Source organism: Lycium barbarum, chromosome 12 (assembly GCF_019175385.1).
Source record: "Lycium barbarum isolate Lr01 chromosome 12, ASM1917538v2, whole genome shotgun sequence".
NCBI lineage: Eukaryota > Viridiplantae > Streptophyta > Magnoliopsida > Solanales > Solanaceae > Lycium > Lycium barbarum.
The window spans coordinates 39,528,331-39,540,905 of record NC_083348.1 but is presented as its reverse complement, the minus strand read 5'-3'; the positions used below and the strand labels follow the sequence as shown (position 1 = coordinate 39,540,905).

The 12,575-nt window shown below is 35.2% G+C and overlaps 1 protein-coding gene across 1 annotated transcript; it reads right to left on the bottom strand.

Annotated features, from left to right (window-relative positions):
* Window positions 1–5,292: 5,292 nt before the first annotated feature.
* LOC132621589 (MLO-like protein 8) lies at window positions 5,293–12,268 on the bottom strand. The gene is made up of 15 exons (XM_060335917.1): window positions 11,829–12,268; window positions 10,737–10,794; window positions 10,429–10,637; window positions 8,913–9,029; window positions 8,672–8,732; window positions 8,468–8,556; window positions 8,278–8,352; window positions 8,088–8,176; window positions 7,925–7,974; window positions 7,781–7,821; window positions 7,533–7,706; window positions 6,966–7,001; window positions 6,805–6,872; window positions 6,613–6,673; window positions 5,293–5,964 (listed from the first exon to the last, which is right to left on the bottom strand). The coding sequence occupies exons 1-15, from the start codon at window positions 11,952–11,954 to the stop codon at window positions 5,560–5,562; spliced, it is 1,659 nt and encodes a 552-aa protein (XP_060191900.1). The 5' UTR covers window positions 11,955–12,268; the 3' UTR covers window positions 5,293–5,559.
* Between the last annotated feature and the right edge of the window lie 307 nt (window positions 12,269–12,575).

Genomic DNA, 12,575 nt, shown 5'->3' with positions numbered 1-12,575 from the left:
TGGTCGAAAATACCCTTGAGATTCTGGGTTCGAACACCAGCAGAGTATAAGAAAATTCGCAAGATAGAATTTCGTAGCAAATTAGGCCTATTCGGACAAAAGTTAGGCACTTAAGGCCTAAGTTCTGTAGAATCCCAGCAGAGTAAAAAAAGAAATTCGTAAGGCAAGTTATGCTTAAGGCATAGTTTCTATATAGAAGTTATGCTTTAAGGCATAGTTTCTATATAGAAGTTATGCTTTAAGGCATAGTTTCTATATAGAAGTTATGCCTTAGGGCATACTTAACCCATTATCCGGCATAAATTTTGCCTTAGGCATAACTTAGAACTACAAAAGTTATGCCTTATAAGACCTATCTTGGAATTACAGCATAACTAAGTTAGGCCTTATAAGGCCTAACTTTCTTGCCTTGCGATTTTCTTTTATTTTTTAACTGAGCTGGAATTCAAACCCAGAACCTCGGAGTATTTTCAGCTACTTTTTTAGGTGAAGGGAAAAAATTAAAGACCAGCGCGTGTGAAGGGCAATCCACGCAAAAAAAAAAAATGATCTTGATCTCTCGAAGCATTCCTAGGGCTTGAGCTTGACAAGTACCCGAGCCATGTTGTGTAGCGAGAGCTGGTAGTTATTAGTCACAATATGACTTAGGTGGTAACTTGTTTTATGGTTATAATATGGCATCTCCTTGCTAATTCAATTGCATGTTGACAATTATTTAGCTATGTGAAGTTAATGATAACTGTTATTTAGTGCGTTCAAGTCTATGTCAATTTATAACAACTTAATTGTGCTAGCTATTTAGTCCATTCATTTGTGTAGTAATGTGAATGAGCATCATATGATAAGTTTTTAGTCTAGTTGTGCGAATGAGCACTAAATTGTATATTTTACGGCTACCTTTTTTCAGATAGCTTTGTCATGCTTTATTATATTATTTTGTCTTGACTTTTTATACTGTTTTGAATTACATTTCTTTATGTTGAGAGTCTACCGGAAACAGCCTCTCTACCTTCCGAGATAGAGATAAGATCTGCGTACACTATACCCTCCCCAGACCCTACTTTGTGAGATCCAACTGAGTATGTTGTTCTTGTTGTACATTCTATATTTGATACGATTTACACGCTTTCAAACGAAGAAAAAGAACACTAAATAGAGTCATTTACACATTTTCAAGAAAAGCAATACGAAATAGGGGCATATAAGCAGAAGCAATTTACCTTCGTTCAACCAACAGAATATACATTACATTGATTCAATATTAGTTCATCATACAAGCCAATTTAGATCATCAATTTAGTTCATCAAACGTACAAATCAACTTAGTTCATCACAAAATAACCCAATCAATAGTTCGTCATCTTAGTTCATTATACAAGCAAAGGAAAGATGCAAGCAAATAGGAACCAAGATATCAAATGATCTTCATTTTCAAGACTTCGTCTTCCAATTTCACGGCTTTGGTCCTTTCAACTTGATTTGAAGCTCCATATTTTTCACTTGTTGCATCATTATTTCCCTTTCCAGATTACCCGCATCCAATAACGACTCCAAATTGCTTGGTTTGGTCCCTTCAACTTGATTAATAGCCTCCATTGTTTCTAATTTTTCCTTCAATTTCTGTCGCTGAATCTTCAAAGCATCCACTTGAGACTTCAACTTGCATTTAACATTTACCGTTCTATCCGACAATACAGGATCGAACCAATTAAAATAACCACAAGAATCAATCTGTGATAAACAATACAAAATACTTATAATTGCGACAATTTACAGTAAAAAAAAAAATTAACCAACGAAAAATATGAATTTCACAATATTAACTCGCATCATGTTTGAGACATTTGTAGAATCTCCGACCAGTATTTCCAGGAGTGTGAGCCGTAAAGTAGTTGACAGTCAATCCAGACAAACACGTACACTTCGAACTACATTCTCGAACAATTAGCTTGAGACATTGTAACACGCTTTTATTTTCTTCAGAAAAAGCAAACGGAATAAGGATAAAAGAGGATGAGGAAATTAAAAGAACCGGATTTAATTTTGAGTGAATTCTGATTCTAACGTTTCAATCAAATTTGTCATGAGAAAAATCTGACATGACAAAATAAATAAATTTATGTCATAGACATGAACCCCACAAATATTTTATTTGTGGGGTCCTTGTCTACATCACATAAGAATTAATTTCAGGTGAGTCGGGTTTAAGATACGAGTCTTCTTTAATTTTGTCTTATTTATGGGTTCATGTCTACATGACATAAAAATAATAATTTATTTCGTAATGTCAAATTTATTTATGACAAATTTAGTTGAGTGATTTTATAAGAGAAAAACTCTAAATTGAGTGATTTTATTGAATACAAAACGACTCATAATTGAATGACCTTTTAAGATGTTTGCTATGTCATTCCTCTGAGCCTGTTGACACGGTATACTAAAAATTTTGGGAAAACATCACTGAATATCCCTAAAATATAAAATATTTACCCACCCATGCCCCCTCCCAAACTATTTTCGCTTCTACACCCACCGGCTGAAAATATTTACCCGACATATCCCTCGGCCAAACCCCTTCCTCCGTGATACCATCGGAGTATATTTATGTGACACGATGATATCATGAAGGACTAAGAGAAGGACTGAAACAATCCTCCATGATACCATCTCGGTATATTTATATACCATGATGATACCATGGTCCTGAGGAGTGTCTCATTGAAGGACTGAAGCAGTCCTTCATGATACCATCACGGTATATCTATATAAGACGATGATATCATAGAGTTTTTTATATACCATGATAGTATCATGCAGGACTAAAAGAAGGACTGAAGCATCTTCAATGATACCTCCTCAATATATTTATATACCATGATGGTACCATGGAGGACTACGAGAAGAGCTGAAGCATCTTTCATGATACCATCTCAGTATATTTATACACCATGTTAGTATCATAACTGAGGAGCATCTTGGGTAAATATTTTTTATTTTTTGGGGGTACGAAAGTAATGAGAATATGAACGGATAATTATTTTGGTTTGAGGAGGCATGCGTGATCTTTCCCCAATAATTTTGAGTCGCTTTCTACAATGATATTATCATTCTCCGCACGCCAAGAAAGACCAAAGAGAATGCGCAAAGCTTCTGCCCGATTACTAGTTTCCGGGCCTAGTACTAGTTAAAATATGCCAATGTCAAGTGACCTTCCAAATTTCTAATAATTGCTCCTCCTTCACAAACATCATTTTTACAAGTTCCATCCGAATCGATTTTTGATGTACATAGGGGGATAAATCCATATACATAACCTTCTGAGATAAAATGTGATTGTCTAAGAGCTGAGTAACGACATTTCAGGAAGGTAGTAGCTTTATATTCTTGAATTGGTTACATCACAATGTGAACTATTACAATTTTTAGTGGGCGAATTTTGTAAATGGCTACAAACGGATAATGTTTTTACTCTGATGGAGTAATCACGTCAACAGTAAAAGTCCCTAAAATTTAATTAGTTAATTTGTATTTCGTCTCCGCAAAATAAGGTGATTAGACAAGAGATAGGACTGTATTGGGATAATTGTTGCCTGGTCAGGATAAAAATAGCTTCTAGAAAAAGAAAGATCCTTTTTTTGAAAGGAAAAAAAAAAACTTTAGAATTATTCCTTGACGGTGACTTCTTGACCGCCCACCCACTCCCAATATAAACACCAAAGTTACTATTTTCCATTGAAAGGGTAAAAAAACGATTTTCTTAGCTTATGTTTTTTCGCAAATAATCCATTTGGAATGGTTTCTAAATTTCAGAAAGTGTTAGTTATTATTCTGGCCCAGAAAAATATTTTCATTCACAACAAACACATCCTAAGTTGTAACTTCAGTATCATCCTTCCAAGTTGTAGTATCAATTAGCAACCCCCAATAAAAAGTCATAAAAAGGACTAGTGTACCAAACCAACCCCCCCCCCCCCCCCCCGGGGGAAACCCCAAACAAAAAGAAAAGCACATTTCACAATCAAAAAGTCATATACAATTGTAAAAAAAAAAAAAAAAATGCGATCCCTAATTTGGAACTTTTGAATTTTTGAATCCAACTTCAAGAGATTTTGTTTTGTAGTCGATTACAAGAGGTATTTTAGTTTTATGACCATTTTTACAAGAGATTATTGAAAAGCAACACACGAAATCTGTAATAAGACACGGGAGACCTTTGAAAGATTTTTTTCTTCTATTCAAATTGTAAATGCTCATGGCTAAATCCAAATCATTTTTTTGCGCAGATTGCCCTTCTTTTGGGGTGGTCTTTAAATTTTGCCCTTCAAATTTGTGGTCTTTAAATTTTGCCCCTCATATTTGTGGTCTTTAAGTTTTGCCCTTTGCTTGAAAAGGTGGGGAATACATAAAGTTCTGGGTTCGAACCCCCACTCAGGCATAAAATTAAAAAATAATTTCGCCAAGCAGGACTGGGGGAGTGTATGCCGGATCCAGCATACAATCTTTAAGGAAAAGCTAAAGTTATGCCGAATCCGGCATAACTAAAAGTCTGCCCCATAAGGCAGAATTTTTTCTAAGACATAATTTAGTTATATCTTATGAGGCAGAATTTTAATTAAGGCATAACAAAATTATGCCCCATAAAGCAAGAACTTTTCTTAAGGCATAGACTTTGCCTTATAAGGCCAAGTTTAAGTTATGCCTTAAGGAAAAGTTCCGTCTTATGGGCATACTTTTAGTTATGTCTTTGGGGCACACTTTTTAGTTAAGGCATAACTAAAAGTTTACCTTGAAAAGTAAAAAAAAAATAAAAAAAAATATATATATGCTTCAAGGCAAAATCTGCCGGAGGGGGCAGACTTTTAGTTAAACACAACTAAAAGTCTGCCCCCTCCGGCAGACTTCTAGTTAAACACAACTAAAAGTCTGCCGGAGGGGGCATAGCAAAATTTAAACTTTACCTTATAAAGTAAACTTTTAGTTATGCCTTAAGGAAAACTTACGCCTTATGAGGCATACTTTTAGTTATGTTTTATAGGGCACACTTTTAGTTAAGGCATTACTAAAAATTTACCTTAAAAAGTTAAAAAAAAAAAAATATGTATATATGCTTCAAGGCAAAGTCTGCCCCCTCCGGCAGACTTTTAGTTAAACATGACTAAAAGTCTGCCGGAAGGGGCATAGCGAAATTTAAACTCTGCTTTGCAAAAAATTTTAAAATTTTTGACTGAGTGGAGGTTCGAACCCGGAACCTATGAGTTTTAGCCGAAGGACAAAATTTAAAGACCACAAATATGAGGGGCAAAATTTAAATACCACCCCAAAAAAAGGGCAATTCTGTGAATTGCCCAATCCAAATTTGCTTCCTTTCATAATATCATAACGGAACAAAACTGTAGTAATGAGGCAAGCAATAGCGATAGATACAATAAATAATGTATATGTTCCCCTATGAATTGCTAACTACTTTGTATGACATTAATCTATAAGCACAAAAAGATAAAGAGAGAAGAAGCAAACCACTATTTCAGATACAATATGCATTTGTTTTCTGCTTCCTTTTCATCTTTTAGGAGCAGGCTTCGCGAATGAAAAGTCATCTTCATTCCCGGAGGATTCTCCATTTTGAGGAACATGCACTTGAAGTTCAGTATCATCAGTAACTTGTGTAGTTGGCTTGTCCTCTGCACGGATTATCGGTGTAGTTGGATCGTTCTCAAGGTCAGATGCTTCTAGATCGTCATAGCCATTGAAACGTGTTGAGTGACCGGTAGTTTTAAACCGATGAAGCGTAGGACCAGTCGAGTGTAGAGGCGAGCCCACAGAGGACCTCGGACTTCCACCACCTAGTGTTCGTGGGGATTTGTCTCCCTTAGTTCCTTGCTTCTTCTTCACGGCCATATGCCACTTCTTTAATGCCTTTGAGGTTTGTTCATCAAAAATGGATCTCTTCATATTGGACCCCATCTACATGACACATTACCATTAGGCCTATTTCCCATGTAAAATACAGCAAGTTATGGGTAAAACACCAAAAAACTCCATGTATAATACTCCATCTCAATTTATGTTAAAGTCTTTGACTGGATACGGAGTTTAAGAAATAAAAGAATGACTTTTGAAACTTGTGGTGTAAATAAGCATAAGATATTTGTGTGGTTATAAATTATCTCATTACGTGTAAACTGGGTATTTCAAAGTCAAATTGTTACTAAATATGGAAAGGTACATTCTCAATCTTTTTGAGAATGACTAAAGGTAAAGAGTCTCACATAAATTGGGACGGAAGGGGAGTATTGTTTTATATAATATTGAACTGAGATGAACATAAAAGGAGGGACATGAATAGTGTGGATTTGTATAGCCGACCCCAACTTATTTGGAATAGAGGCATAGTAGTTGTTGTACGAAAAAGTTCATGTAGTTTCTTATGGCACATTTTTCATCCTTGCTAAAAGACTGAAATATATTTGCTTGTATACTAGCACAGTGCTTGGCCAAAGCAAAATGGTAGGAGAGGAACCTACATACATTTATGCTTTCAATGTGGGGGTGGGTGGGGGAGAAAGACAACTACGACACGTGGAACCTCCAATTAGTATTTGGTAAAAGTACCTGAGTTATAAGGGCATAGAGTGGAAGAGTGATATAACTGCATAAGAATAAAACACCCACCCTGTAAATGTGACAACAAAGTAGATTTAGTAAGAGTAAGCTTCATTTTGTTGCTTTGAAAGCATATATATATATATATATATATATATATAATCCATCCAATAAAGTGACTTTTTGTTGCAAGTAACATACCCCAAAGCAATCTTCACAATGACAAAACCAAACTTGTCATGGAAGCAAGATTTTAGCCCATACTCGTACTGCAAAATAAGTAATCAGCATTTCAATCAATAGTTTCATGGTTCAAAGAACTGAATATCTTCAGAAGTTTGATCAAGGAGTTGAAATATTACCCATATCCATAAGAAATATGTTATTTGGAACGCATTCTGTCAAGTCGAAATAATAGTTTAGCATTAGATATACATAAAAGGAAACTTTTGTAAGCTATGGCAATAAATAGATCGAGACGAGAATTGCAAGAAGTACATGGAGATTCAGATAAAGCAAACTAATATAATCCAAACCCATGCACCATTTCCCCTCTTTTTCATTTTCAAGCACAATTCCATGCACCCAGAAGCACACAAGTATCAACATTTACTTTTCACTGTTAGCCACACATTTATCTCTCACAAGTCATTCACAGAAACAGACTAAAGATAATCATCTTTCTTTGACAAATTTCTTGCTTTTGCTTTTTAATCCATTTAAAGGCTGTGATGAGGTTTGAGAAAATCTGAAAGTAATGGTCTTTATAGTGGGCTTGAATAACATATTCACATGTAAACTCAGACAACTTCTAGCAATACAATGATTATGGCACTATGGACCAGCAACGTTGAAAGTGGGATATAATCTAGTTGTCTAATTTTCTTATACTAGCTTATGATTATATATCTGAGTGGGACGTGTAGTACCTGAAATAAGGCAAAATGGATGAGGTGAAGAACCAACTGAGGTCGGCCAAACCAGAAATACTTGTCTGAGGCTTGTACCAGAGGGATGCCTTGGACTACGGCATGTCTCTCTGAGATGTCAAGAGCCATTCTTGTCAACACCGCCTGAAGCTTTGTTCCAACAGCTAAAATGATCTGATAAAAATTAATTATCAGATTTTCCGGCAATGGAATCATGAAGGTGGAGGACAAGGCATAAAAAATCTTACAATCAGAGGAATTAAGGATGCCCAGAACAATGCATGCCACCCTGAAATGTAACCAAATGTCTCAGAAATATATTTCTTGTGGAAATAGAATGGAAGACATGAAAGAATTACCCAAGAATATTTCCATCACAGTATATGACTTACCACTAACATTTAGGAGCAAGAAAACCACAAACGATCCCCACAAAACTGGACTGACAGTAGCAAGATTAAGTCAGTCGACCTGATATAGGTTGCACCAGTACGCACGTACGGTACTTGTTTGTTAGAAAAAAAATAAGATAAAGAAAATAACACATCTCTCTACCTGACACCAACTACTACCTTGAAGTCATCCTCTAATGACCTTTTGATATACTTTTGGAAGTTAAATTTACTTCCAGGAGCCAAATGAACCTGTACAAGAAGCATTATCTATAACTTCTAAAGAAAACAGAGAAGCAAAAAAATTTAAGAACTAAACATAGTTTCAGAACCAAGCAGAAAAGGGAACTCACACTGATAAAACCATTGCGGAGGGTCAAGTAATCTGACCTATTCACGGACCTGAAAAATTGGCTGAAGAAACATCCCTGGAAGAATAAGATTGCATCATTCAATAACATTTACTCTTCTTTCTGATGTGCTGAAGAACGACACAATTGTTATAGAGAATGAAAATAATAATATCTAATATCAGTATCTTACAATGTAAAAGAAGATTGGAATGTTGGTCCAGAAACTAGTATGTGCTCTGACAAATGATGTCTCGTGAGTAAGTCTAAATCTTGAAGGATCTAAAAAGTTACATGTACGAAATAGTCAATTCCCAATGCAAAGAATTGAGGACAATGAACATAGTTTGCAAGCAAATCAGAAAATTCCACCATTTGTACATCAAACTAGACATACCATTTGAAAACTCATAGTTATGAGTTGAGGTCTCTTGTTCCCATCCTTTCCAGCCACGAATCTGCAGAACATACTTTAAAGCATTAGACATTCTAGAATCTAAAATGGAGAGTAACGAATATCAAGAAAGTGAGGAATGTATAATGCTGGAGTTTCTCTTGATATTCCAAAAAGTACCACCCAAATGGCACAGCAGTTCAAGTATAATGCAGGAATTAATGAAAAGTATACTTTGAGTTACCTTAAGTTTTCCCAGCCACATAGTAATAGCACTGTATATCACATGAAGGACCGCCAAAAAGAATATAAGGATGTGTATTTGATGCAGTGCGTCGATAGAAATGAGAGAGACGCGTCCCTGTTAGGTTACTGAAATTAGTTTAATGAACTGAAGACAGCCCATCGTGCTGTAACTTAGTATACTTAGAGTAAGTACTACACGGAGATCCAAAACAGGTACACAACAAAGGTAATTACATTCAGTAGTTGAGTTAACTGTAACCGAAGCAACACATATGGAATGTATCGATGTTTTATAGAATGGCATTTTCAATCAGTAAGTAAGATACTTTTAAGATAATGCTGGTCTTATTGATAGAATGGCAACACTCAAAATACTATTTCAGGAACTACTTAAATATTATGGCATCAGATGTTTTCTGGTTAACTAATAGCAACCAGGACATTTAAAGGACACACAAGTGCTCATTCGGGAGGAGATTATAGCTTTAGCTATGAAGCCTTCCACATTGCTATCGCAACTGCTTGTCCCTGGTGCTGAGACAAGCAGAACATCTGTGAGGGCCAATCTTCTACAGCTTTTGTAAACCACTAATTCTTGAGCAAGCAATACATACTCACACCAAATAAGCCTAGTATTTTCATCATATAAAATAAATTGTCATCAAATAAGTAAATAAAGGATTATCTAGGTTATTCAAAGAATATCAAGCTTGCTAAGCTTCCACTTAGTTATGATCTCACAACTTGCTGTTAATTCACTGCATATGCAGCACATCATTTCTTAACATAGTGAGATGAATACACCAAAGTACATAAGTTGGAGCAGAGCAATCATCAGGTGGATTTTCTTAAAAAACTAACCATATTAGGTGGAGCTTTTTTATTGACAGGTCTGATCATTTGAAATGTCAATCAGCTTAAGTAGCAAACATCTTAAAAGGTTTGTGCACAATATATGATTGTCTCAGTAAAACAAAAAACACAATTAGTCTGACACCTGATTAATTCAAGAAAAGGTTAATTGACTACAACAAGCTAAACTCCTGCAATGTAATTTTCGTCATCCCACTTATGAGGGTTAATAGCAGCTTTAGTCCCTCGGCTATTGGTAAATTCTAATTTTAGTCCTTGTGATATTTGATTAAGCACATTTAACATTCAATTACTTGAAATATGCACTTCTCATCCATTTGCTTATGAATGTTCACAAATTTTCAGAATTATTAACCATTTTAACGTTTAATTACCCATGTGTTATGTTAAACTTGTACTATTACTCCATATTTGAGGGTAATGAACTTCTAAAAATAGTCCAAATATAACATATTACCTACATAAAAGGATCAAAATCATACATTTTAATTAATTGAAGGTTAAATGTATTGAGTCAATATATCACAAGGACCAAAATCAGAATATACCAATAACTGAGGGACCAAAAGTGTTATTCGCTCCACTTATTAATACAATTTAACTTACTATTATCAAGGTCCATATACAAAATTATGACTTACATCCTTGCATTTAGGCTCTGCACCAGCCAAAATCCTGCGCTCGTACCATAAAAGCCTCCGACGATGTTCCTCGATTTCCTTTTTATCACCTTTGTCAGCAGCAGGGCAGGGCAGCATTGTGTCAGCAACACTTGGGGGGATACAGATTCCGGCAATATAATACTGGCTGAATACAAGGGTTAATGAGATAAAACCAAGAACCATCAACTCTGCAACAATAAGAGGGAAGGAGCTATTAATTAATACAGAAAACAAGACTATATTCCCTCGGTAAAATGATAAGATGTTGAGAGCACTTAAAAGTTTACCAGCCTTAATCTTTTCCAGAGCCTCAAATAGAGCTCTCTTATGTCTGTCTGTGAGCCACTGGAAAAAAGATTTTCGTTTTGTAAGCAAATCGCTAGAGAAATTAAGATCCGCAGAAGCAATAAATAAGTAAAATCACATGGACTTAGACAATAGGTATAAATTGGTAGAATCATGTAATTATAAAGAATACAACATGGAAACACAAATGACTGTGAACTTCAAAATGCTACTGGATAAAGAAAAGGCAAGCCCAAATATCCAAATTAAAGGATGAAGAATGAACTACAAGTAGATGTCCTCAACACAATATATCACTAGGCAATATAGTTTCTGCTGGACAAAAGGTAAGGTTCAGTTCATAAAGCATAACATCGGACAATAAAACCTCTTTTTTCTCTTCCTTACTAGTTTAATTGATCAAACCTCAAAAAGAAGCAGAATGGTTGAAAATAAATACCCTAAAAGTAACAGCCAATGACATCAATAACATAGCTATAATGTCCAAGAATCCAATTTTGGTAAAGAACATGGAAGTGCAAGAATCCTTCCAACCAAGAGAAAAGGCACATTTCTTTTGTGGGTAAAAAGTAACAGAAAAATCACAATATAGTAAAACCAAATGTGCACAACTAAGTAAATTCAAATACTAGAAATTACCTCAAAAGCAAGAAAAGGATTAGGACTAGCAAAACAAGGAAGAACAAGGGAAGGGTTAGTATTAGCAAAACAAAGGTATTAACCATAGAGAGAAAAACAACCCATCCTTTGGTAATCAGTGACAAAAAGAGCACTAATTTTGTGAGGCAAGACTTCCACAAACAAAAAGATTCTATTTTGATGTAAAAGTCAAATAACAAAGATAGCTGCAAAATCATCAACACCAAAACCAAGAAACAAGAAAGAGAATTTCTTCAAGCAACACTTTTTGTACTGCTGCTGGCTAGGAGATAAATCACATTGAGAGACTTTGTGGGGGCAAAATAGAGACATCTTGTACATTAAAATCCAAGATTAATCAAGAACTAGAAAAGAAAGAACCCCACAAATTGAAGAAGAGCAAGGTAAAAAGACTAGGCTTTTAGGTAACATACAGTGCCAAGTTTGTGGATAATCTTCTCTAAAGCAATAGAAATGAGAACAATGAGTGCACAAACACCAGCAACAGCCCAAGTGGGTGTTTGATCAAGCTGCCTTGATGTCCCCCCACCACCAGCCATTCCCAAAGATTTTGAGCTTTTTCAGATGCAGAGAAAAAAGCTCCAAAAAAAATTGAATGGGGTATCTAATAATCTGGTCAAAAAACTGGATTTGAACTCTTTAGGATGTAGTAAATGCATGCATTTATTTGCACTACTACACTAAAAGAAAGCTGATATTGCAGTGATAGGAGAGGTATGCAAGTGACTACTAATAAGACTTTCCTTAGTTAAGATGACAGCTATACTTCTTTTACCATTGTTAGAAACACCACACTATTTAAATTAAGATTTCCCCCTAATTAACTTTAAACAATATTTAGGGGTTAGGGGCAATAGAGTTAGTCAATAAAGATTAAAGTTGTCTCAATATTGTAACGCTAAATGGGAATTAGGGGGGATGGGAAATGGTTTTTCGGTTTTAGGGTGTTTTCTTGGGGTTCAAAACTTACTCCCCTTGTCATAGTTAACTAATTTAATGAGGTTTATATATATCTAAAAAATTAAATGGTAAATTTTTATGTATAAATACTTTTCATATATTCATTTATTTGGTCTAAATGTTATTTATTGCATAATTAAGAGGTGATAATCTGAAAGAATTTAAGTTATACTCACCCTCCACACCTCCCCCGCCCATCC